Consider the following 23,793-nt stretch of genomic DNA (forward strand, 5'->3'; position numbering starts at 1 on the left):
TTGGAAGATTAGGGACAGACAAAAAGAAGTAACTCTTCTTCACACAGTGCATATTTAGACTGTGGAACTCTCTCCCACAAGAAGCAGTGGTGGCCACTAACTTGGAAGGCATTAAAAGAGGAATAAATAAATTCATGGAGGAGAAGAATAGAGGCTGTAGGGCAATCAGTTCCCCACTGAGCCTTCTAAAGCGGTAGCCTAATTCAGTCCATCAAAAAAGATGGTGGCTACTTCCTTCCCAGTGGGTGGGATTCTCAGAAACATTGGGAAATAAGAAACTGAACAGTATGGAAATTTGGCTCAACCCAACAGGAATCATAGGAGTGTAGAATTGGAAGAGACCACAAAGATCATCTAGTTCACCCCCCTGCAATGTGGGATTTTTTCACCCAACGTGGGGTTCAGACCCACAATTAAGATTCCCATGCTCTACCAACTGACCTATCACCCATCCCTCTCCATAGGTTTTGCAGGTGACTTACCCCATGGGAAGGGTAGGTGAGCCAGCCCCAGTCGCCAATAATGGTGGAAGTGTCCAACAAGTTCACTGAAAGATATAAGAAGAAAACTTTCATTAGACAGACAGTTGTCCAGCAAATACTTGGGCCTTCTTGAGAACCCATTCATCAAAAGTCAGAGTCTGAAGAGCCTGGGAGTCCTCAAATGAATGGATGCTCTAATGCAGGGGTGGAGAACCTGCGGCCCAGGAACCAAATGCAGCCCTTTAGGCCTTTCCACTTGGCCCCTGGGATTCTTCCCAGGCCACACCCCATTTCCAGACACACACCCTCTCTCCAGGCCACACCCCTCACTGGCCCAACTCTGTACCCGCCTTGAGTGTTTTCGCCTGGCTGGAATCTATCCTTGTTAAGGCCTTCTGTTTGCCGGGATGGAGAATAGAGAGGATTGTGTGAGAAACTAACCAACTACAGTGGTACCTTGGGTTACATATGCTTCAGGTTACATACACTTCAGGTTAAGAACAGTTTCAGGTTAAGAACGGACCTCTGGAACGAATTAAGTACTTAACCTAAGGTACCACTGTATACCATGGTAAAATTGTGTGATGTGCATCAAAATGTATTGATTAGTAAAAATAAGTATACAAACATGCAGTCCATTAGGGGAAGTGCTTTGCAAAAATGTGCAAAAATACCTGCAAACTGTCAGGAGAAATTCTCATTAAAACTCTCAGTTTTCATGAGGAAGTTTAAAAAAAAATATTCACAAACTGATGTGGAGATGTAGAAAAGCAAACTTAAGAGTGGAAAGATGAGGAATGGAGAGAAACAGAAACTGACAGATTGGGCCATCACTAAGCTTGAGTGAAGGCAAGGTTGGGAGCCTCTACCCTGGGAAGTGTGATGGCAGAAGCAGTAACATTAGTTCAACAGCTGGTATTCAAGTCTGACATCGCACAAATGCAAACACACCTCTAAAGCCCAGTGGTGTTACCCAGAGCCTTTTTCAGCCAGAACTCATGGGAACTGCGTTCCGGCACCACTCAGATGGGCACCATTGTCATTATAAGAGAACAAGGGACGTATTCATGGTGAGTTCCAGCACCCCTTTTTCTAGTTGTGGTGTTAGCCACAACTGCAGAATAGAGCTTGCTTTTCCCATAATGAACCAGCCTCCATCATACACCTGTGTTTTTGTTTGATTAACCATTCTGAAAGTCTTTTTGGCTGAAGAGTGGGGTACAGATCCACTAAATAAAATAATAAATCCATCTAGACACCCAGAAGAAATGCCAGATCCAGCATTTCTCCCCATGAATCTGTGCATTGTTCTTTCTTTCTTTCTTTCTTTCTTTCTTTCTTTCTTTCTTTCTTTCTTTCTTTCTTTCTTTCTTTCAAGGGCAGAGCCACTCCATCCAAAACAACGTGCTCCCACTTCCCCCTTGCAATCTTTACTTTCCAGAGGCTCAGCCAAGTCCTTCTCTGTTTGTTTCACACTTCCTGCGGGAATTAATCCAGGTTTGAAGTCTGCACACTAAAGCCAAAGTAATTATGCCCCGTGGTGCACAGCTACAACACGCACACACACAAACCCATACCAATACCTCTCTGCTCACACCAAAAGAAGCGAGCGAGCAGGATCTCCCAAGCAGAGATTTCATGGAGTAGGGGGAGACAGCAGGGGTGGAATCAAAGTCACCTGCTCCAAAGTTGTCCGCCTCCAGGGAGCCCAGCTTAAGTTAATGAGGAAGTCGAGGCAAATTGCTCTGCTCGTGATCTGGAAACCAAATGCCTTTCAACGCTGGTGAAGGTTCTCTTTAATCTAGCCATGTGCGTGTGTGCTGTGGGTGGGCAGCCAAAAGCTCAGCCTCCTCCATGTTGGACATTCGTTGTGTCAAGCGAGAGCCTCATGGGGCCATTTTCTTGGCAACCCTGCGATGGTTGGGAATGAGAAAAGACCAGCAGCTGCCAGCCAAGGTCCGTCATACCCTCCAACATTTATCTGATGAAAACAGGGATGTCCTGTTCCATCATCATCATCATCATCATCATCACAATAATTTTACTATTTATACCCTGCCCATCTGGAAAGGCTTGCCTCAACCACTCTGGGCGGCTTCCAACATATATAAAAACATAGCAAAACATTAAACATTAAGAAACTTTCCTGCACAGAGCTGTCTTCAGATGGCTCGGGGGTCACATAGCTCCATACCCTCCAACATTTCTCCGGTTAAAATAGGGACATCCTAAGGACAAGGGGACATTCCAAGAACAAATCAGAAACTGGGATGGCTTCCATAAATCCGGGACTGTCCCTGGAAAATAGGGGCACTTGGAGGGTCTGTCAGTTCATGGATACTTTTGCAGGATACAGCTCATGCTGCAAGCAACAGATTTTGCATGAGAGACATACAATAGGCCTTCTACTGTGTCAGTATCTTATGTTTATCTATCTCCGTACTGTCTACACAGGAGAAGAACCATGTAGCTTTCCTAGAACTCCTTGGCAGAAGGATGTGACTGAAATATACCTCTGAGTGTGCCTGTTTTGTTCCTACAATGTATTTATCCTGCTTTGTCTGAATAATTTTCTGGAGCTTTTCCTTCCCTTCAGTTTCTAGCACCTGATATGCCAACCATGCATTGGAGAACAAAGCCCCACTGCGTACCTGCCCATTAAGTAGCAAATCCCCCCATTTTTCTTCCCCTATGGCGCCGGCACAGAAATATTTTCTGCTCTCCATGCTGACATTTCCCATCCCCGCATTTCCTCTGCACCACTTCAGCCACAAATAGGCCACAAATTACGATCCAGTTCTTCAGGGGAACACAGATGTTCTGAGTCTGGCCTTTGTTGTGAATCCGGGAAGTGATTCCAAGGCTTAAAATGTGCTTATGGTGAGGAAACAACTCACCACCCAGCCAGCAATAAACTGCAATATTTATGCTGCTGGATAAAGATTATTCTTACCATCAAATTGCATGACTGTGGCCACCATAAGTTGCTTTGTCAAATACAGTGGCATGCAGGGCCGGCACAAGACATTTTGGCACCTGAGGCAAAGGCACCCCTTCCCCTCCAGGGAAGAAGGGGTGAGTGATCAGGATCAAGGAGGGAGATAAAGATCTACACTGGGATCTGCTGCCCCTGTAGATCCTGCCACCTGAGACATGGCCTCTCCTTGTCTCATGGGTGGGCCAGCCCTGGTGGTATATGTCAAATCAGCCTCTGGCTAGTGCTGGTGAAGACACAACTAGGAATTTGGACACTCAATGTCATGCCCACATTTTGTTGAATATTGCACTGTATTTAGAACTAAGTTTCATTGACTTACTCCAAGGTAAGTGAGCACAGAAATCCAGCCTTCATTACAAACCCTGTGCATGTCTACTCAGAAGCAAGCCCAGTTGAAATCGGTGGGATTTACTCTCAGATAAGTATGTATAGGATTGCGCGTTTAGGGAGCACTCCTGTACCAATTTGCTTAGATGTAAGGATGGGCACCTATGCCAATTTTGGTTTTTCTCAGTTCCTCATTTTTCCATTCTTAAGTTTGGCCCTCCATATTTCCACATCAGTTTGCAATTCTTTTATAAAGTCCTCATGAAAATTCATCAGCATTTTAGGGCAAATTTCTCCTAATCTACATTTTGTATGCCATTATCCTTAACAAACACATTTACTATTTTTTTTGCAAAGCAACTTCCCCAAATATAATTCATTTCTGTATGTTGTTTTTTATGGCATACGTACATTTGCATGCACACCTTATCCTTGCATGCACATTTTTTTTTGGTAGACATTATTCGGCTGGAGAACTGCATTGCAAAATTCAGACAAATGCAAATTTCAGTTCTTGTTTTGTTTCTGAAAGTGCAAATTAGGTGGGTTCACCTTTAAATGTGAACTGAATTGAATTCCCCCCCCCCCAGAAAAAGCTACTCACTGGACTTAATTCTAAGCAGACATGCATAAGGATTCCACTGTTAATATTTTAAATTATTCTTTTTAAAAATTAAGAGGATGCCGAATCAGCAAGCAAACACACACACCCCTACCTATTGTATCACCCAATTGCCAGGAGGCTCAATTAGTTCTTTAAACCAAAAGGCTGGCCCAACCCCCCCTTCCAGCATTGCTCGGGCCATTTCATTCTGTCTCCCCACCCCCCATCCCAGTTCTCTTTTGGCCGATGAAACTCCCTTTCCACTTTCTCTACATTAGTTCATTTGCCCATAAATTAGGATTGACCTAGATGTGCCATTGTTTGTGCAATTAGCAATTGCACGGATACGATTAAAAACAAAAACTGTAAACAAAGCTGGCGTGGTCCATAGTGATGGTGTTGAGGAAGGGGACTTAATCCTTGCTTCTACTATGACTATGCCCCCTCCCAACTGCAGCAAGCCAGAACTTTGACTGCCTCCGCTCCCCATAGTCCAGCTTTGACAGGTGGTTGACCCTGCCCACTTGTCAGTCACTTGACATCATTATGATGACAGGTGACAACTTCAAAGAGGCTGATCAGCTGTTGGAGGCATGCTGTCAGCATCAAGAGGCAGATTCTGCTGAAAACGTGTCTCTGAAGGAGCTTGCTATAACCCCTGGCAAGCTGCCTAAGGAATGAAAATATCTATTTGCAGTTTGTATTCTTAGCTGCTCCAACATTTATGACATCAGGTGTGGGTCAGGTAAGTACCATTTGTGGAAAACCTTTTGGCTGCCCCCTCACTGGGAGAAGTGAAGAAATAGGGAGTCAGGCAGAGGGGCAGTAGTGGCACCCACCCTGTGGAACGTTCTCCCATCAGATGTCAAGGAGATAAGAAACTCTACAACCTTTGGAAGACATTTGAAGGCAGGCCTGTATAGGAAAGTTTATAATGTTTGATGTTTCATTATATTTCTGTATATGCTGGAAGCCGGGACGCGGGTGGCACTGTGGGTTAAACCACTGAGCCTAGGACTTGCTGATCAGAAGGTCGGCGGTTTGAATCCCTGTGACGGGGTGAGCTCCCGTTGCTCGGTCCCTGCTCCTGCCAACCTAGCAGTCTGAAAAGCATGTCAAAGTGCAAGTAGATAAATAGGTACCGTTCTGGTGGGAAGGTAAACGGCATTTCCGTGCGCTGCTCTGGTTCGCCAGAAGCGGCTTAGTCATGCTGGCCACATGACCCGGAAGCTGTATGCCGGCTCCCTTGGCCACTAAAGTGAGATGAGCACCGCAACCCCAGAGTCGGCAACGACTGGACCTAATGGTCAGGGGTCCCTTTACCTTTACCTATACGCTGGAAGCCACCCAGAGTGGCCGGGGTGACCAAATTAAAACAACCTTATGGGCCAAATGAAGACATGTGCCAGGTCTGTTTAGTGAGCCAGAGGCTCTCTACCTCTGCACTGTTGCATTGGGAATAAAGCTGTCATCAGCGGTGGGGGAAACGGGGTTCCTTCAAAGGCTTCTCTTGTACCACAGCACACATCTCACCTTACTGGGGAGTGCCAGAGAGAAAGAGAGATTCTCAGTCTATTTTGGTTCTGCACTTTTGCTCCTGGAAGCGAAATTGGTTAAGCTCCATTTAGAGCATGCTGTGTGGCTAGGCAGTTCCCAAAGCTAGGTAGCAAAAATATTCCGCCTCCGCCTCTGCCTTCTCCTGGCATTCTGACCTGGCAAACTGCATATAGTTAATTAAAGGACCTGTCAGGGCCGTGGGGAGGGAGGGGATGCAAGAAGTTTAAGAAGGTTGCAGGACGTTTAGGAGGATTGCATAATTAAGCAATTGAATGAGGCAGTCGGTGCTGCTGGGTTCTGATTCTCTCTCACACACAGGCTTCCTGCACGTTGGGGAGAAAATGTGTCTCTACAGAATTAATGCTGCAATCGACCTGTATCTCCTGCATTTATGACATTTGCATGGGAAAGATTTACCTATAACAGGGGTAGTTCGACAGATTTTATTTTATTTTATTTTTTTGTTTTGTTTATTTTTTGTTTTGTTTTGTTTTGTTTTGTTTTTATTATCCCCAAGCATTGGTCATGCTGGCTAGGGCAAAAAATATGCTTTTAAAAGCATACTTGAGAGATTCAGAAGCACTTGTTTTGATTCTTTTAAAAAAATGTTTTAAAATATTCAATAAATGCAGATTTTTGGTGCAGATTATTATTATTTTTAATCCACCTGATAATGCAGGAATGGGATGAAACTGGCGCATAGGAGTACACTTTGAAAGTAACACAGACATAATGTGCCCTTTTTAAGCAGGGATGTACCATGCAAATACCTTTTTTATGTCATGCCTCACAATTGCTTTGAAGCCCCACAAAACAGATGAGTCCCGTGAGATTGATCAGTGCCTTATTCTGGGAGGGAGTTGTACAGCCCCTCTTAAAGAAGTCTTCCCTGGATAAAGAGGTTTCAGAAAACTAGCATCCAGTTTGCAATATTCCTTTTCAGGGCAAGGTGGTTGAGAAAATGGTGGCTGGCCAGCTGCAGATGTTCCAGAGGGACTATATAAACTATTTAGATCTATTCCAGTCTGGTTTCAGACCTGGTTTTGCCACCGAAAGAGCCCTGATTGCCCTGATTTATTACCTCTGTTGGGAGAGAGCTGGAGGAATGTAACCCTATTGGTTCTCCTTGACATCTCAGTTGCTTTTGACACCTTGGCACTGCCCATGGTGTCTTCTTCTGGAGCAGCTCAGGAAGGTGGGTATTGGAGGCCCTGTACTACAGGGATCAAGAATGCTGAATGTTGACCAAGCTAGTTGCCTATTCACTATGCATTTGGACAGCTCTTGAGATATCATGGCCAAATTTTGCATGACGGTTCCTGAGATCAAGGGGCAGGTTTTTGTCTCTGTTTGGATACAATTTTGATTTAACATGGCGGACTGAAGCATTCAAAACCAAACTGTTTTTGACCACTGGTTTCAAAACTGCACAGTCCTTTTCATTTTCCAGTAATTCCTTAGCAATATAGGGTGCAGGGCTTTTAGTAAGTAAATAAATATGACATGTGTTTAGCATTGACCAATTAAAGAGATCTCGAGTGGTCAGGAATTAATTCCTCTTTGTTTGACTCTTATTACTTTGCACTCACTTCTTAATTTCAATCCCGCTGCTATTTCCTCCTCTCAAATCAGATGGAGGCAGATCTTGGCTGGCCAGCCACAGAATCAGGCTACAATAATCACACCCAGTAGAAAACAAAGAAAAACATGCCAGGCCAATGAGTTTGTACTAATGATGGCAAGTGGCCCCTTTCTTTCTCACGCTCATTCTGCACCACGCAGGACTGTCAGAACGATGAAACGCTTCCAGACGGCCGAAGGCCTTGCTTTGAAAGCAATAGCCAATTAAACTGAATTTTGCATGATGTCAATAGAAGTCTCATTCTGAGGATATTGCACGACAAAAGCAGGCACCAGCCTGCTTAATAAGTCAGACAAATCACACACTGGAAAATCATTTCAAAATGGATCTCCTGCCGACATGGCTTATAAAACTATCATCAACAGCTTTTCGAAGGGTGTAGTTACAGTTAATGAAAAATTAGTCTCTCTCTCTCTCTGTCTCTCTGTGTGTGTATGTGTGTGTGTAATGTGTACAGATAAATCTGCCCTTGCATTCCTCCCTTCCTAAAAGCACACACACATAAAACATATTTTTAAACTAGATTGCTGGAAACAAGTGTGCTAAGTCATAAGCATAAAGCAAGTATTGTAAATTTACTTATGTAAGCATGTATGTGAGAGATGTGGGGTCTTACAGAAGCAATTCTGGGGTGACCTCCAGCTTGAAGAAATAAATTCCAAAATTAGTGTTTATTGTGAGCTTAACACATTTCAGGGAAGGAAACATTTTTAAGGGCACTGAAAAATTCAAACATAATCAGGAAACAGATGATTGACACAAAATAAAATGGAGTGAAATATATTCTCCTGAATCCATTTAAAGATACTGAGTTGTATCCAGTGCTTGTGCTACACAAAGTAGACCCATTGAACTTAATGAACCTTAGTTATGTTGATTACCTGTAATGAGTTTGAGTAGGACTAATATTGACTACAACCCATAAAGTTCTTTATAGATAATTACATCACTTTAAAAAAAACTAATATCAAAATATGCTTAACATTACCAAGTTCAAAACAAATTGTTAATAACTAAACAAACCCTAAACAATTTCGGAGGGGGGGGAGGGAGAGCTAAACTATAAATAAGATATTGTACATATACACACACACAGCTTTTTTGCAGTTGGAGCTCACAGGAGGTAAGCTTGACACCTCTCAGATGGGCACCATTGTCGTTCTAAAAGAACAAGGGTGAAGTTCATGATTTTTCTAGAAAAATAGCATTGCATACACACATTATATCCAGCATGAAAGTAGGTGTAAAAGGTAAACTAATATTTTTTAGCAATACTTCTAACACTTTCCAGCATGAAAGTAGGTGTAAAAGGTAAACTAATATTTTTTAGCAATACTTCTAACACACCAAGGATAATGCAATAGCTCCTGCTACAGAAAACATTCAGTGTGGAATTCGTCATAATAAAATGTGACCTCTAGTTTGGTGACAGACTGGAAGCTTGCTTACCCCTTTTAAAGGTAAAGGTAAAGGGACCCCTGACCATTCGTGGCCAACTCTGGGGTTGCGGCGCTCATCTCGCTTTATTGGCCAAGGGAGCCAGCTTACAGCTTCCGGGTCATGTGGCCAGCATGACTAAGCCACTTCTGGAGAACCAGAGCAGCACATGGAAACGCCGTTTACTTCCCGCCGGAGCAGTACCTTTTTATCTTCTTGCACTTGGATGTGCTTTCGAACTGCTAGGTTGGCAGGAGCAGGGACCGAGCAACGGGAGCTCACCCCATGGTGGGGATTCAAACCGTCGACCTTCTGATCGGCAAGTCCTAGGCTCTGTGGTTTAACCCACAGCTCCACCCGCGTCTCTTACCCCTTTTAAGGACCCACAATTTAAGGACTAAGGAATGGCGTTCCTAGCTTTTCAGTGACTGTTTGGGGCATGTGGATATTCTAGTCCACACCAGTGACTCGGAGTGGGGGACTGTACAGCCTAGTCTTTAATAACTTGAGACCAGTTCACTCGAAGGATCACCTTAACCAATATAGACAGACTCAGCAACCTCGATCTGACACTTTTAATGAGTCCCACCCAATCTTTGTTCAGTATGTGTAAGGAACTGATCGTTCCTACATTCTGGGTAGGAATGACCACTGTGTATCATAAGAACATAACAAGAGGCTCCTGGATCAAGCCAATGGCTCATCCTGTGCTCACAGTCACTAGTGGAGGAAGGGGGTTACAATAGGTGTGGTCTGCCCCGGGGGTCATCCCTGAGGGGGAGTGACAAAAAGGCACACCGCGGGGAGCTCGCCCTGCCGCTCCCATGTGCAGTGGCTTGAGCGTGGCAGACAGCCCTGCCCCCGTGCAGCTCACAGTGGATCGTCCCCACCTGTGCAGCCCCCCCTGCCCCCCCGGGTGCACATGGCCACCCATGCAACTAACTCTGCCACTGCTCACAGTGGCCCCCCAGATGAACCAATGGGAAGCCCCAAAACAAGACCTGAGCACAGCAGCATTCTCCCTTGGTTTCCAGCAACTGGTATTCAGAAACTTTGACTGGGGAGGCAGAGCGTAGCCATTATGGCTGGTAGCCATTGATAGCTTTCCCCTCCACGAATTTGTCTAATTGTCTTTTAAAGCCATCCACGTCGATGGCCAACACTGCCTCCTGGGGGAACGAGTTCCAAAGTTTAGCGACACTCCGTGTGAATACTTCCTTTAGTCCTTCCAATATTCAGCTTTTTGGGATGCCGACGAGTTCTGGTGTTGTGTGTGTGAGAGAGAGACCAGAGCCCCCATCGTCCAGCCCATATTTTTCAGTGCATTTCTCCATTACTTGGCTAGCCACAAAACAAAGATTTCTCATTCCATCCACTTTGATTGCAGCCCCTCCTGCAAGATAGTGAGGCACCAACCTGCTTCTGACTGATTTAGAAAACACAGACTGTTCATAATCCCAAGGAAGCTGATAATTAAGTTTCTACAATTCAGATCACTTGGGGTAAAAACTTCAGGAAGTCAATAAATCAGTGAGCTATACTGTCCTTTGGCTTACATTCCATGCCCCCCCCCCAGTTTATTATGGTATATCTCATTGGATTTTTAAATTTTCCTTTTAATTGCTTGTTTTAATTAAGTAGTGGATTCTTCTGCCGGGGTGATGTTGCCATAGCCATAACCTACAGGCGTAGCTCTAAATAATGTTGTGGCACCTTGTGCATCTTGTGGACTGGAGTCTTAGTTAGAAGTGCTGTGGATCACAATGCTAGAATGCAAGGATCACGATAGACCGCATTTGCAGGTCAGTTTATTCTGTTTCCCCTTTTAATTTCTGCATTATATTTGAGCTGTCACGTGACGTAAAAGACCATTGCAGAAGGTTAGCAGAATATAGTGGAAATTTAGGACTCAATTCCATGTTAATTGCTTCCAGGCGGGGGGGGGGGCTTGCAACCACGTTAACCCTGAAAATTGTAGGAGTAAAATGACAAAATTTCGGGCAGTATACTGGCATACAGTTCTTTCTTGCAATTTTGATGGGTGAATCATGGGAGAACAGAAACACGCATATATGGAAAGGGTGTGGGAGTAGCAATTATTATTATTATTATTATTATTATTATTATTATTAATGTCAAATTATGTTCATTGTTGTGTCACACCACACCCACTGGTGAAACAATAAGCAAACGAAAACACAGCCATTTTTTGAAATTTTAACCTATCTGGATTTTGCAACGCATTTCTCCAGCCAAGTGACGTGTACAAAAATGCATACACCAGGAGACACTGTGCATTGTAATGCATGCATTAGTGAAAATAACACGTGAAAATGCATAATCTAAGAGGAAATTGCTTTTCAAAAATGTGTATATCAGACAAAATTGCATACAGACCTGTGTATGGAAGGGAAATTATTATTGTTGTTGTTGATATTATTCAAATGCTGCTGAATTTTCACAAAGTATTTTTTTAATTAAAAGAAAACACAAACTGATTTTGAAATGTGGAAAACTGAATAAAAAAATGAAATAGACAGATTCACCCAGGGTCAAATAGTACACTGTGTTAAGGGTGGACAACCTACAACCCACAGACTAATTTTATGTGGCTCTTGGCCTAATTTCTTGCAGGTGGAATGGAGGGGGAAAGGGAAGTGGCAGGAAGTGAAGGAGGGGGTGATACCAGACAGACAAAAGAGAAAGGTGGCTTCACCCACCTTTGACTCAAGCCCCACATACTTTTTACTCCAGCCCCACCCACAGCTCCCCTTTGATTATCCCTGCTCATCCCTGCCCTACATTAAACTGCAACAAACTTCAGACAAACCTCATTTGGGATTGGGATCACATTCAGGTAGAGGAAAGGCTTTTCAAATGCACCACCCTCCTACCCAAACATGCTGTTGTCCCAATGAAAATCCCTTCTTCCTTTAAGCAGAGAGGGAGGGTGTAATTGGTGATGACTGGCAGTGGAGAAAGAGAGGATCATGGGTCAACGGAAGTGCAGGTCAACCAGCTCTTTACCTGTCTGACTCTGAAATCATTTCCTCTCTTTCTGTCTGTCTCTCTGACACACAAAATACTGAATGCATAGGTAAGGTAATTGAGCATCCTCCAAGTCAAAGGTAGAGAAGCTTTTTTTCTCAGGTGATGGAGGTGATTTGCCTTGGGTGCAAGACCAGATTCCAAAAGTGGGTGCTTCTTCTCACCTTCCTCCTGCCACTCCAATCTCTCTCTCTCTCTCTCTCTCTCTCTCTCTCTCTCTCTCTTTCTCTCTCTCTTTCTCTCTTTTCTGGTACTCCTTTCTCTCTCTCTCCACTCATCCTGCATTCACACAGCAGTTTATTCCACTTTCTTCAATGTTTCCCTAACTGTTAAATTTCATATTATATCTGAGCTTCCACATGACACCTCTGGAAAAATAAGAAAATGTAGCTCAAGTTTAGCATTCATTTCTGTGCTATTTACTTCCAGAAAAGAATCTGGTTGCAAATAACACAGGAATAAGTGCTAAACTTGTGCTATAAGGTAAAGGTAAAGGGACCCCTGACCATTAGGTCCAGTCATGACTGACTCTGGGGTTGCGGTGCTCATCTCGCTTTATTGGCCAAGGGAGCCGGCATATAGCTTTTGGGTCATGTGGCCATCATAACGAAGCCGCTTCTGGCGAACCAGAGCAACGCACGGAAATACTATTCACCTTCCCGCCGGAGCGGTACCTGTTTATCTACTTGCACTTTGACGTGCTTTCGAACTGCTAGGTTGGCAGGAGCAGGGACTGAACAATGGGAGCTCACCCCGTCGCAGGGATTCGAACCGCCAACCTTCTGATCGGCAAGTCCTAGGCTCTGTGGTTTAGACCACAGTGCCACCTATATATCTGAAGGTGGCTTTTATGTCATGTGAAAGCTCAGTCTCTGGTGGCAGTGGAAGGTCACCATTTCGTGGTTCACCTCAGGTGCCAAAATGGCTGGGAACAGCCCTGGATTTGGAATATGGACCATTTGCCCAATAGTACCTGAGCATTTATCTTTTCAGACACATTGCTTCCTGCATGACTTCAATGTCCATACTCCAATTCCGGAGTATGACATGGTATTAGAAGCACATGGCTGCCAGGCCTAAACCATCCTGTTACTGGATGCAACCTTGACACCACACAATACTGTGACCCAACTGTGATCCTGGAACTATTAATAAATTATCTGGGCATGTCCCGCAGTGGAACAGCCTCTGGTTGTGTGAGTAGAAGGTCACAAATACACACTAGGTTTGGATGGATCTGGCAGCCTTGGAGCCTCTGACTTTTTCATTTTTGCAACCTACAGTTCAGTTCTCCATGCTTCCACATCATTCATGATAGGCACACAAACATATATACATTTATGGATATAGATATATTTAAATGTCCTCACGGAAATTCTTCAGCAATTTAGTGTACATACAGCTTTTGCAAGAATGCCTGTTCATATATTATTTCATAAAAATATGCATTGTTATGCAGACATTCGCCTAATAAACCCATGGTTATACTTCTTAAACTTTCTTGTGGGGTTGGGGGTGTCAGAGTACTGCATTGCAAAATTTGGAGACATGTGAGGTCTCATCCAGATTTGCCTTTGCCCCGTCGCTTTCCCCCGGGGAAGCCTACACTTTAGTGATAAATCGGAGAAAATGTCAACTGAGTTTTCTCTGGGTTCACATTTGCTCTGATTTATCGCTCAAGAGTGGGTTCTCCTGGGGAAAGTGGTGATGCAAGGGCTCAACTGCTGGGACCCATGCTTTCTAGACAAAGGACAGGTGGAAGTGTGGACGAGATCAGAGTATCCAGTGATTGTGCTTTTGCTCATGCAGTGGATGAATTAGTTGGTCTGCATTAAAATGTGAACCCAACTGAATTTACATACAAACAGTATGATCGCAACTGGAAAACCCTGACAAGTCAGTCCATCCACCCTGGAAACCCGTGCTCACAGCATAAAAGATGTCCAAAAAATTTTGTGTGTGTGAAAGCAATGGGCATAAATATATCCAAAAATATTTTCTCGTGAACTCAGTTCCTGCCAGGCAGGAGATCTTTGATATGGAGAGGAAAGGGTGGGATTTGGGGATCAAGTAATGAAATAAGGATCTGGAATCAAGGCAGGGGTGACGGATCTTCAGAATGGAAAGCCCGCAGCCACCCCACCCCCAGCCACCAACCCTCCTTCTGTAAGGTGGCATTTGGAAAACATTAATGCCAGTACCAAGCCTCCGCATTGCTTGGCACAGACCTGGCAGCGTGGACAGCATCATTCTGGAGCCAAGGACAAATTGGCCTCGTGTGGCCCATAGTTCAAAACCACCCAGCATCAGGGGAGAAAAAACTCGCTCTGCAAATCATAGCATGCTGTTACGTAAACAGGAGCAGAGCCTCCGAGCCAGGATCAGGCTGGCCTGATTGGTTTGGGCAGCTCACAACCACCATGCCCCTCAAGGGGACAGAGCAAGTGCACTGCCCCAAGCCCTGAGGTCAAGGTGATGGGCCCCTTTGTTTACCTGGCCTCAACTCCCTTCAGAACCATCTTTCCAGAAGGGTGGACTGCGAGAAGCAACGTCGGCCACTCAGTACAGGCCATGCCAGGGTATTCGGAGCCAAAGGAACGCAGGTCACCATGATCTCATGCAAATTCCCCGAGACACCCTCCTCTCTCCCACTTATCTCTACCAGCTTGGAAACTGCAGGTGTGGTGCCTGCGGAAAAGCTGCAGGAAAGGGCAGCAAAAAAATGATCAAGGGGATGCAGCAACTCAAATGTTCCGGCGCTTTAGGCTTTTTTGCTTGGGGGGGGAGACACAATGGGGTGGGGGGACAACAGCACATAATCCAGGTGGGTAAAACGGTTCCCGGCATGAAGAAAGTAGAAAGGGAGGCATTGGTCCCCCTCTCTCCTAATACCAGAAACCAACGGGGTCACCCCGCAAAGCTGAATGGTGCAATATTCAAGGCAGCAGGTAATTAGACTGCAGAATTCTCTGCCACAAGATGTGGCGGTCACCAGCCTAGATAGCCTCAAAAGGGGGTTGAGTAAATTCATGGAGGAGAAGTCTATCAGTGTCTATGATAGTCCCAATGGCTACGGACAGCCTCCAAGATCACAGGAAGCATGTCCCTGAAGACCAGTCTCTAGAGAAGATCAGAGAGGGGGCTGCTGCTCTCATGGGCTGCTTGTGGGGGAACAGGTTGTGACCCTAAATAGGCTGAATAGCCCCTGCAGCTCTGTAACAGGCCTTGAGTTTGATCCAGCAGGGCTCATGTGAGGCGCCCATCCTCCCTGTCACAATCCCTTTTCTGCCAGCTGTCTTTGACCTGACATGCTCTCTCCGTGTGGCTGTGGTTAATGTAGCTTCAGAGTTGGCGTGTGAGAGAGAGCAGCTAGGGAGCTGGGAGGGTTGTGGGAGCTGCTTTGCCCTGCCGTGACCTCCTTGTGATCTCTCAGCCACCAGGGGAAGCAGGTAAGAACCGTGGGTGATGATCCTCCTGTCTCTGGGTGGCAGGGAAACACAACTGCACTTGTGATTCTGAAGGGCTAGGCCAGGGTAGAGGAGGGGGACGAGTACAGGAGAGGGGCATATCTTCTTTAACAAGCACATGGAGGCAGGTGAGGACCTAAGGAGACCATTGCTGGATCAGACCAAAGGGCTATCGAATTCTACATCCTGTCTCCCACAGTGGTCAAGCCGATGGCTCTGGGGAGCCCATAGGCAAAGCATGAAAACAACCCTCCTTCACTGCTATTCACAAGAACATAAGAAGAGCCCTTTTGGATCAGACCAAGCACCCATTCCATCCAGCATCTTGTCTCTGCCAGGGGTCATCCAGATGCCCATGGGATGGCCCAACCATCCATCCCTCATTTTCCTCACCCCCCCCAGCAACTGATATTTAGAGGTATGCTTCCCCTGAACCTATAGGTTGCTTTTAGCCTTAATAAATGCTAAAATAAATGGCATTAATAGAATTATCCTACATGAATTTATTGATTCATAGAATTGTAGAATTGAAAGGGACCACAAGGGTCATCTAGTCCAAATGCAGTAAATATTTTGCCCAATGTGGTCTTGAACCCATAACTCTGAGATTAAGAGTCTCATGCTCTAGTGACTGGGCTATCCAAGCCTTTTACCTTTGTAAGACAGACTTGTAGCAGCTAGAGTCATGGCAAGGACTGGGGAGACTCAGGGTCACATCCCAACGAAGCCACAAAGTTCACTGGATGACTCTGGGATAACTTCTCTCTCTCTGTCTGTCTAACCTGCCTCACAAGGGTGTTGTAAGGGTAAAGTAAAAGGAAGGAAATCCATGTACTTTGAAAGAAAGGAGGGATATAAATGAAAGCAGATACAGTGGTACCTTGGACCTCGAACTTAATCCATTCCGGAAGTCCATTTGATTGCCAAAACGTTTCAAAAACCAAAGCGCGGCTTCTGATTGTCTGCAGGAGCTTCCTGCACTCAATCGGAAGCCGCGGAAGCTGCATTGGACGTTTGGCTTCCGAAAAACGTGCGCAAACTGGAACACTCACTTCTGGGTTTGCGGCGTTTGGGAGCCAAACCATTTGGGAACCAAGGTACCACTGTAAATGAATGCAAAATCAGGTAGGGGATTTGGAAGTATGGCTGTGGCACAAAATTGGCAGGAATAATGGAGAGATGGGCAGCTCTACCAAGAGGCATGCTGTAGCTCAGATTTTGCTAACCTGGCACCCTCCAGATGTTGGCTGAGGCTGATGGGAGTTGTACCACCAAAAAACATCTGGTGGGCATCAGGTTGGTGAAAGCTTCTGTAGGTGAAGAGATGCAGAGACTTTGCTGTAGTTGCTGGAGAGGAGTAGTGGAAGAACTCAGGCTAACAGCACCAGACTTCACAGAACTGGTCAATACTCTGGCTAGTTATCCATCTACTTGATGTTCACTCTGAGGCCCCACAGAATGACCCTGGATGTCTTCCGGAGATGAGACAAGGAAGAGCCCAGAGGTCAACAGTGGAATGTGAACATGCCAGTGGATGGACACTTATTTAAAATCCAGGGAAGTTGGCCATGCAGAGACAGCAGCTCCACTGCAGGAGTTGGTTTTGCCATAGTTTCACAAGTAGGCATGCGCCATGGTGGAAGATGCAGGTGGTCTTGACAGTATCAGAGGGGTCAGCAGAAATGGGCAGTTGCCCTAGAACCAACGATGCCAGCCAAGAGAGACTGGCATTAGAGGTGGCCTCAGCCCCAACCCCCCCCCTTGCTGATCCCCAAAAGCCAAGGGCACTGAGACCAGCATCTGGGCAAAGGAACCAGCAACAATGCTGGTTCCTCCTAAAGCATAGAGGTGATGAGCAGGTGGACTTTTCTACGCAACAAAGTCCATCTTTTAAGACGCCCAGCATCCCACCCGCTTCCTCTTCTCAGCTCACAGACCACAAACGCCCACTGCACTCACGCAAAACTGGGGCATCCTGTCTGCACACACCTTGCCACTGCTGGAGCCCTGGGCTGGGCAATCTCTTCATTATTTACAGAGCGGGAGTTCCCGATGTCCTTCTCCTCCGCTGTGTGGCGAAGGACCGTAGCTCCCTGAGCCCCTGCCTTGCAACAAAAGGTCCCTGGTTCAAATCCCGCCATCTCCTGCCCGAAACCCAGTCAGTGTGGGCAACGCTGAGCTGAAGGGACAAGCGGTCTCGGGCAGGTTCCCGGGTCGCTGTTCCCAAACCTCCAGGAGCATCAAACTCTGGGAGACCCTCCCCAGCAGTGCGGGGAGGAAGTTTGCTGGGCGACAAGCCCTCGCGAGCGCCCAGCCCACCCGCGCCAGCCGGCACCCGAGGCAAGGGCTGCCTCTCCGTGCTGCTCCCGGGCTCTTACCTTCGCTGGTGGTGGCTGCGAGGCAGGCGGCGCAGGACGCGATGAAGGCGGCCAAGGAGGCTGCGCGCTCCGTCGGGGTCCTGGCCATAGTGCACCGGGGGCAGCCCGGCGGGCCAGAGCGAGCGCCCTGGCTGCGTGCTGTCAGCGGAGCCCCGGCGCCTCCGACTGCACTTTCCCCACATTTGCTCCCATCCACACTCCGGCAGCGCTGCGCGCGGGAGGAGGGGGCGAGGCGCCCGGCTGCCTGTCACGGCGCAGAAGCCAATTGGATTTGCAGCCTCGCCAAAGTTCCCCCTTCCCTCCCCCTCCCCACCCTCCTCTCCTCCCCATCCGCCACCTCCCACCCACCCCGATCGCTGGGCCAGGAAAGCATCTCCTTCCGCGCAGCCAGGGAGCGGGGTGGGCACCTTTGGTCAAACACCTCCTGCGCCTCCTGCATCTCGCCTCCTCTGCGCGCAGCTCCAAAAAGAAGCCCTTGCCTCTTCTCGGTCCTTTGCGCCTTCCGCATGGCAGGTTGTTTGCGGTTGCTAGGGAACCGAGCCTGGACAGCTTGGTGCCCGGTTTCCCCTTCCCGGACCCTCGGGCTGGGTGGATGCTCAAATGAGGGAAAAGGGCTGCTGGACAGGTCCCGGACCCAGCCGCTTGGACGGGAAGGCTGCAAAAAGCTGCCTAGAATGGCACGGATGGATTTGTCGATTGCAGTTCCTCATCCCTTCCGCCCCCAATCTGAAGTTTGGTCCTGTACATTTAAGCATCAGTTTATGGTTTGTTTGTTTGTTTGTTTGTTTGCTTATTTGTTTGTTTGTTTGTTTCACTGCACATTTTTCCTGATCTGCCTCCTTTTTTGCAAGCAATTGGTATAATGCGTTTTGCATATTGTTTTCACGAAATTCTTATTACAATTTATTACCTTTTCACCCTAAGGTCCTGGGGTGGGTTACAGCAATTTAAACGATTAAAACACAGCACTGATATTAAATCACAATATATACACAATATTGGACAATATTGGACAGGACTCTCATGATCTTAACACCCAAGATCAGGAAGGAGGCAGTCTTTCATAGATTTGGGACCTGAGTCGTTTATATGGATTTTATACATACACCCACCAAGGGGTGGATCTCCTATGAAACTAATGGACATTACGCTTTACCACCCCTAATCCCGAAGCGACCTCAGAAGTGACTTTAGTCCACATTGTTTTTAAAAGATATGTCTAGTAAAACCGATTTCAGTTGCACAGCTCAAACTGATTATTATTTTGTTGTTGTATATATTTCAACAATCCCAAAGTCTGAGAGTCAGTTGCCTTTCCTCTTAACTAAGCCCCAGACTTGCCCCACCCCCCGCTACTTCAGGGCTCCACATTTTCTTATCTCTCGTGAAAATCAGCAAAATGTTGATTTTGTAGGTTTCCTGCTCAGCCTTAAAATACATCTTTAAAATGACAAATTCACAGCACCATGTGATGATACATAAGGTAAAAACTAAAGTGTATAATTAAAATGAGCAAATCACATTTTAAATCAGAAGTAACACATCTGTTTCTAATCAAGTTCAGCTTATTGATCTGGAAGTATAATTTTAAAAATGCTGTCCTGAGTGATAAAATGTTTGTTCTCCTCCAGTTCCTGACCTTCAGCAGAGGTAGAGAACCTTTCCTCAGCCCCTAGGCTTCACTCTAGGGTTTGACTATGGGATTGGGGTCCCCTTCAGCAGGGGATGGAAGAGAGGGTAAAGGGGCAGAGGGGAAATTGCATGCAAATCAAGCCCCATGCAAATCAAGTCAGTTAGGTGAGTCCATAGCAGCTATCAGTAGCCCTCTGGTTTGAGGTAGTCACACTATCATCCTCTGACTCCATTGGAGTAAAAGGCTGCTGGAGCAGTTGAGGTGGTCCCTTCCCAGAGTGTGCAGCTGGTGTGGAACTGCTGCTCAATCTAAAGCTGAAGCAACATCAGAGGGTGAGGCCAGGCCTCTGACGAGGTCAAGGCTTGCATCACAACACTGGGCAACCAATTCATGGTCTTCTAAACAGGGCTGTGCACCAGAGCTGTCCAAATTCCAGATCTCAAACCAAACTGGGCCAAATTGGATCAATGCAGGATTCAGCTGGGTCAGGTTGAGGCAGCCACAGATTGAAGCAGGTCTGCCCTGAATCACCCAGGGCTTTTAAAGGGGCCTGTTCTGGCAGGTGGGGAAGAGAGAGAAGGAAAAATGCCATGATCTCCATTTTCTACCCCTCCCAACTGCATGCTCTATTAAACACTGTCCAAGGCCCCTAAACTGAGTTGGAGCCAGATTCAGGTTGGGTCAGCCCCAGTTTGGATTGGGTCAGGTTGGGGCCAGTCTGAAGCAACTGGGGGCTTTTGCAAAACTCCTACTTCTACTATAACCACATCTTGCCCCTTTCACTGCCTCTTCTTTGAAAGGCTGGGTAGAGGATCTGCACACTGTCTGTTGCGGAGGAGGATGCTGTCGCTATTTGACACCAGACTTCTGTTTCGTTTTGTTTCCCAGGAAGCTCTGGAAACACAGTTCTCATTGATGAAAGAGTGACCATAAATAGAGTTGGGTTTCTTTAGGGTTTTTGCTTCTTTCATCATTTCCCACATAGCAATGAATCCCCATGGTCTTAACTCAGAGTCCTAGCCATGATGACTAATCTGATCAGACTCTGGAATAGCAGAAAAGGCAGATCTTTTAGTGCAGAGGTACGGGACCTCCTTTCTTGGACCATTTGACCACACCCTTCAACATTTCACAGATGGTAATATGAATGCTCTTGTAAGACCTCTGTCCTCATACTACAGATCATTGCATTGTGTGAGTTCACCTCCCCCCCTTTCCCTCTTAACTCTGTTGAATCCAGGATATAAAGGACTCTGAGACACAGCACCATGAGTGGACCGGTCTAACCCAGAAGAGACAGGGCATACAAGCTGAGAATTCTCTTGGGTTGCATCTGATCTTCACGGCCACTTTGTGCCAAGTGGAAATGCTAAGACTGTAAGAGTGATGGGCCCTGTTGCTGGTCTTGTGTCAAGGAACTGTGAATGAGCCAGGTCAACCACAGGGCAGGCATACAAATGGCAGGCACGGAATGCAATTAGCTCTTTATTAACAGAAAATAACAACACAGAAGAGTCCTCTGGTTCACCTTAATCCAGCTAAGATGGATCACTAGCTCCAGCCTCCCCCCTCTAGCCTCTCACTTTGAAGATGAAGGGGATGAGATCCTCCTCCTCTGGGCCTGTCTGGCCTGTTGCTCAATAACGTGCAGCACTCTCCTCGATCGGGATGTCAGAGGGGGAGGTGAGCCACCAGGACTGGGACTGTCCTGCTGCTACGTAGCGGGGCCAACCTCTGACTCCTCTCTTTCTGAGTCTGTGTTCACACAGTGACTCTCAGCTTCTAACTCTGTCTTGGAAGACCCTCCTTCTCCTGGCCTCTCTTGATCTCTCAAACCCCCTGCTTTTAGCACCTCCTGGCTTTTCCCTCTTCAGACTGCTCTTCAGTGCCCCACCACCAGGATCCAGGATCTAAGTTGTCTTCTTCTGTGCCCTCCTTAGGGGGCTCTTGGACAGGTGGCTCCCACCACTCTTCCTCATCCAGCCAGTCCCTGACATCTTGGGACCCTGGCAAATGACCAAGTTTGCCACCTTCTGGAGCCAGCTCTACCTACTATATGTTGCTAAGCCATCTCTGATCCATGCTTTATTCCAGGGATGGGGAACCTACTTCAGCCTGAGCACTGCATTCTCTTCTGGGGCCCCTTCCCAAGTCCTCATGGCAGTGGTGAGTGGGGCCAGAGACAAATGTAAATTTTACCTTTGCTCAGAACACTAGTTTCTGCAAACACCCCTTTCTATCCTCCATCCAGGCAAGCAAGAATCACTATCGGAGTTCAAGGACATATTCCAGGCAGAACAATGCAAAGCTGGGCTGGTGAGGGGTGTGGCCTCAGGAGACAAGGCATGGTTGGGGGCGGTGTCCTGCAGGAGGAGGATGTGAAGCAGAGCTGGGGTGGCGAGGGGCCTGGGGGAGGTCCTTAGGGCTAGAGGGAGAGGCCTGAGGCACTGGGCTTGAGGTTCCCCACGGATGACCTAGATAAAGCAGTGGCCAGAAATGGCACGAGGCAGCTTCCTCGGTCCCAGCCAAACCCAGCTAGAAATTTCAGAAGCCGCCGTCTATTTGAGATCCATCCATAATGCAGAGCTATTAACTTTAAACTGTTGTCTTTGCTGCCGGGCCTTTGCTCACGCTGCGAATGCAAATATCAGCGAGACCCAAATTACACAGAGATGTGCATAATCCCTTTGAAAGCAATTGGTAAAAGTACACGCTCTGTACAGAGCACTGTTCCCTTGGCCCAGGCAAATTATAACTATGGGCTGGGCTACACCTTATGGTTACCGGGGTTGACAAACCATCGCAGCTCTGCTTGTCTGGAACTCAGAGGGCAGGCTGAAGGCAAGACAACGCCCCAACAGGTTAGGAGAATTGGAAGGAGGAGCTGTGGACTGGTCACCGTTCTTCTACTCGCTCACCCTGGTTACCTCTTCTTTGGGGTTTAATCTGCCAGGGGTTACTTACCAGCAGTGGGTGGGACCAGAGATTAAAGTAGGTGTGGTCAAAACCATTGGAGGCGGGGCAGTCTGAAGAGGGGAGAGGTCACATATTCACTCTCTCTTTCAGCTAGAAATTGGAATGGGAAGATAAACAAAATATTAGGAGGGAGAGAGAGACAGAGAGAGAGAGAGAGAGAGAGAGAGAGAGAGAGAGAGAGAGAGAGAAAGGAGATAATGGGCACATTCACACAATACATTTAACAAATTTATTGACAGCTGCACAAATTATGATGGCTAGGAAGTGGAAGGGGCAAGCAGAATATAAAATGGATGAATGGTATAAAGAGGTGTGGGATACAGCTATTAATGAGAAATTAACATGTGCCATTAAGGCAAGGCAGGGAATATGCAGGAGAAATGATTTCGAGGAGATATGGAAGGTGTTTGTAGAATTTGTATTGTTAAAATGGAAAGGGGTCAAACCACTGCAAGAGGTGTTGACGTTTTGGGAGGTTGGATAGTTACAGGAATAGTCTCTGTGGTGGGGTGCACATTTTTATTCTTATTTATTTATGATTATAGCTTTGTCAAAATAAAAATGAATGAATGAATTTTGGGAACTGTAGTTATTCCCCTTCCAGATCTACAGTTTCCAGAATTCTCTGTGAAGAGGAATCAATGGCATAGCATGGGTTGCCAGTGCCTGGGGCCATGAGGAAGGTGGGTGTGAGGGAGGGAAACAGATTGAATATGCATGCACATTCACCGCTCCCATGGTGTCTGCATCACCCAGGTGATTGCAACCACACAGATACAAAAACAAGAGTCATACCATTGTCTGGAAGGGTCACTTCCTGGTTCTCATGGAGAAACCATTTTCAACGGAGCCCAGCGACGGAAGCATGCAGCTGTTTTGAGGCAGTAGCGGATGTTGAAATTTTGCACCCCTAACAATTTTGCACCTGCGGCAAGCGCCCCTGTAGGTCCCCACCTCCACTCTACTCCACTGAGAGGGATTGTTAAACCACTCTGTAGTGCTTCCTCAGAGGGAGGGAGGGGAGATGGTGAGGCCAAGGCCCAGCCATCACTGCCACCATGTTAGCAGTGGCAAAACAATGAACATGTTAGGGTGGAAGCGAAGAAGGGCAGAAGCCAGCCTTGATCATGTCACTGAAGAAGCTGATCTTCAAAACTGCCTGATGCTTTGGGGAGGGGGCACATCCTGGAGAGCAGATGGCATGAAAAGACAGCCTAAGCAATGGTTTGGAGTGTCCCCACACT

The 23,793-nt window shown here is 46.7% G+C and overlaps 1 protein-coding gene across 2 annotated transcripts in view; it reads right to left on the bottom strand.

The window, feature by feature from the left end:
* EPHA8 (EPH receptor A8) overlaps window positions 1-18,186 on the bottom strand; it is a 60,355-nt gene extending 42,169 nt beyond the window's left edge. For both annotated transcript variants that reach the window (XM_081201464.1, XM_081201463.1), the window contains exons 1-2: window positions 17,941-18,186; window positions 483-547 (exon numbers count right to left, since the gene is read on the bottom strand). In XM_081201464.1, coding sequence (XP_081057590.1) covers window positions 483-547; window positions 17,941-18,028 — 153 coding nt within the window. In that variant the 5' untranslated portion in view covers window positions 18,029-18,186. The remainder of the gene's footprint in view (window positions 1-482; window positions 548-17,940) is intronic.
* Window positions 18,187-23,793: the final 5,607 nt, after the last annotated feature.

Source organism: Podarcis bocagei, assembly GCF_964188305.1.
Source record: "Podarcis bocagei genome assembly, chromosome: 7".
In the NCBI taxonomy this organism is placed as follows: Eukaryota; Metazoa; Chordata; class Lepidosauria; order Squamata; family Lacertidae; genus Podarcis; species Podarcis bocagei.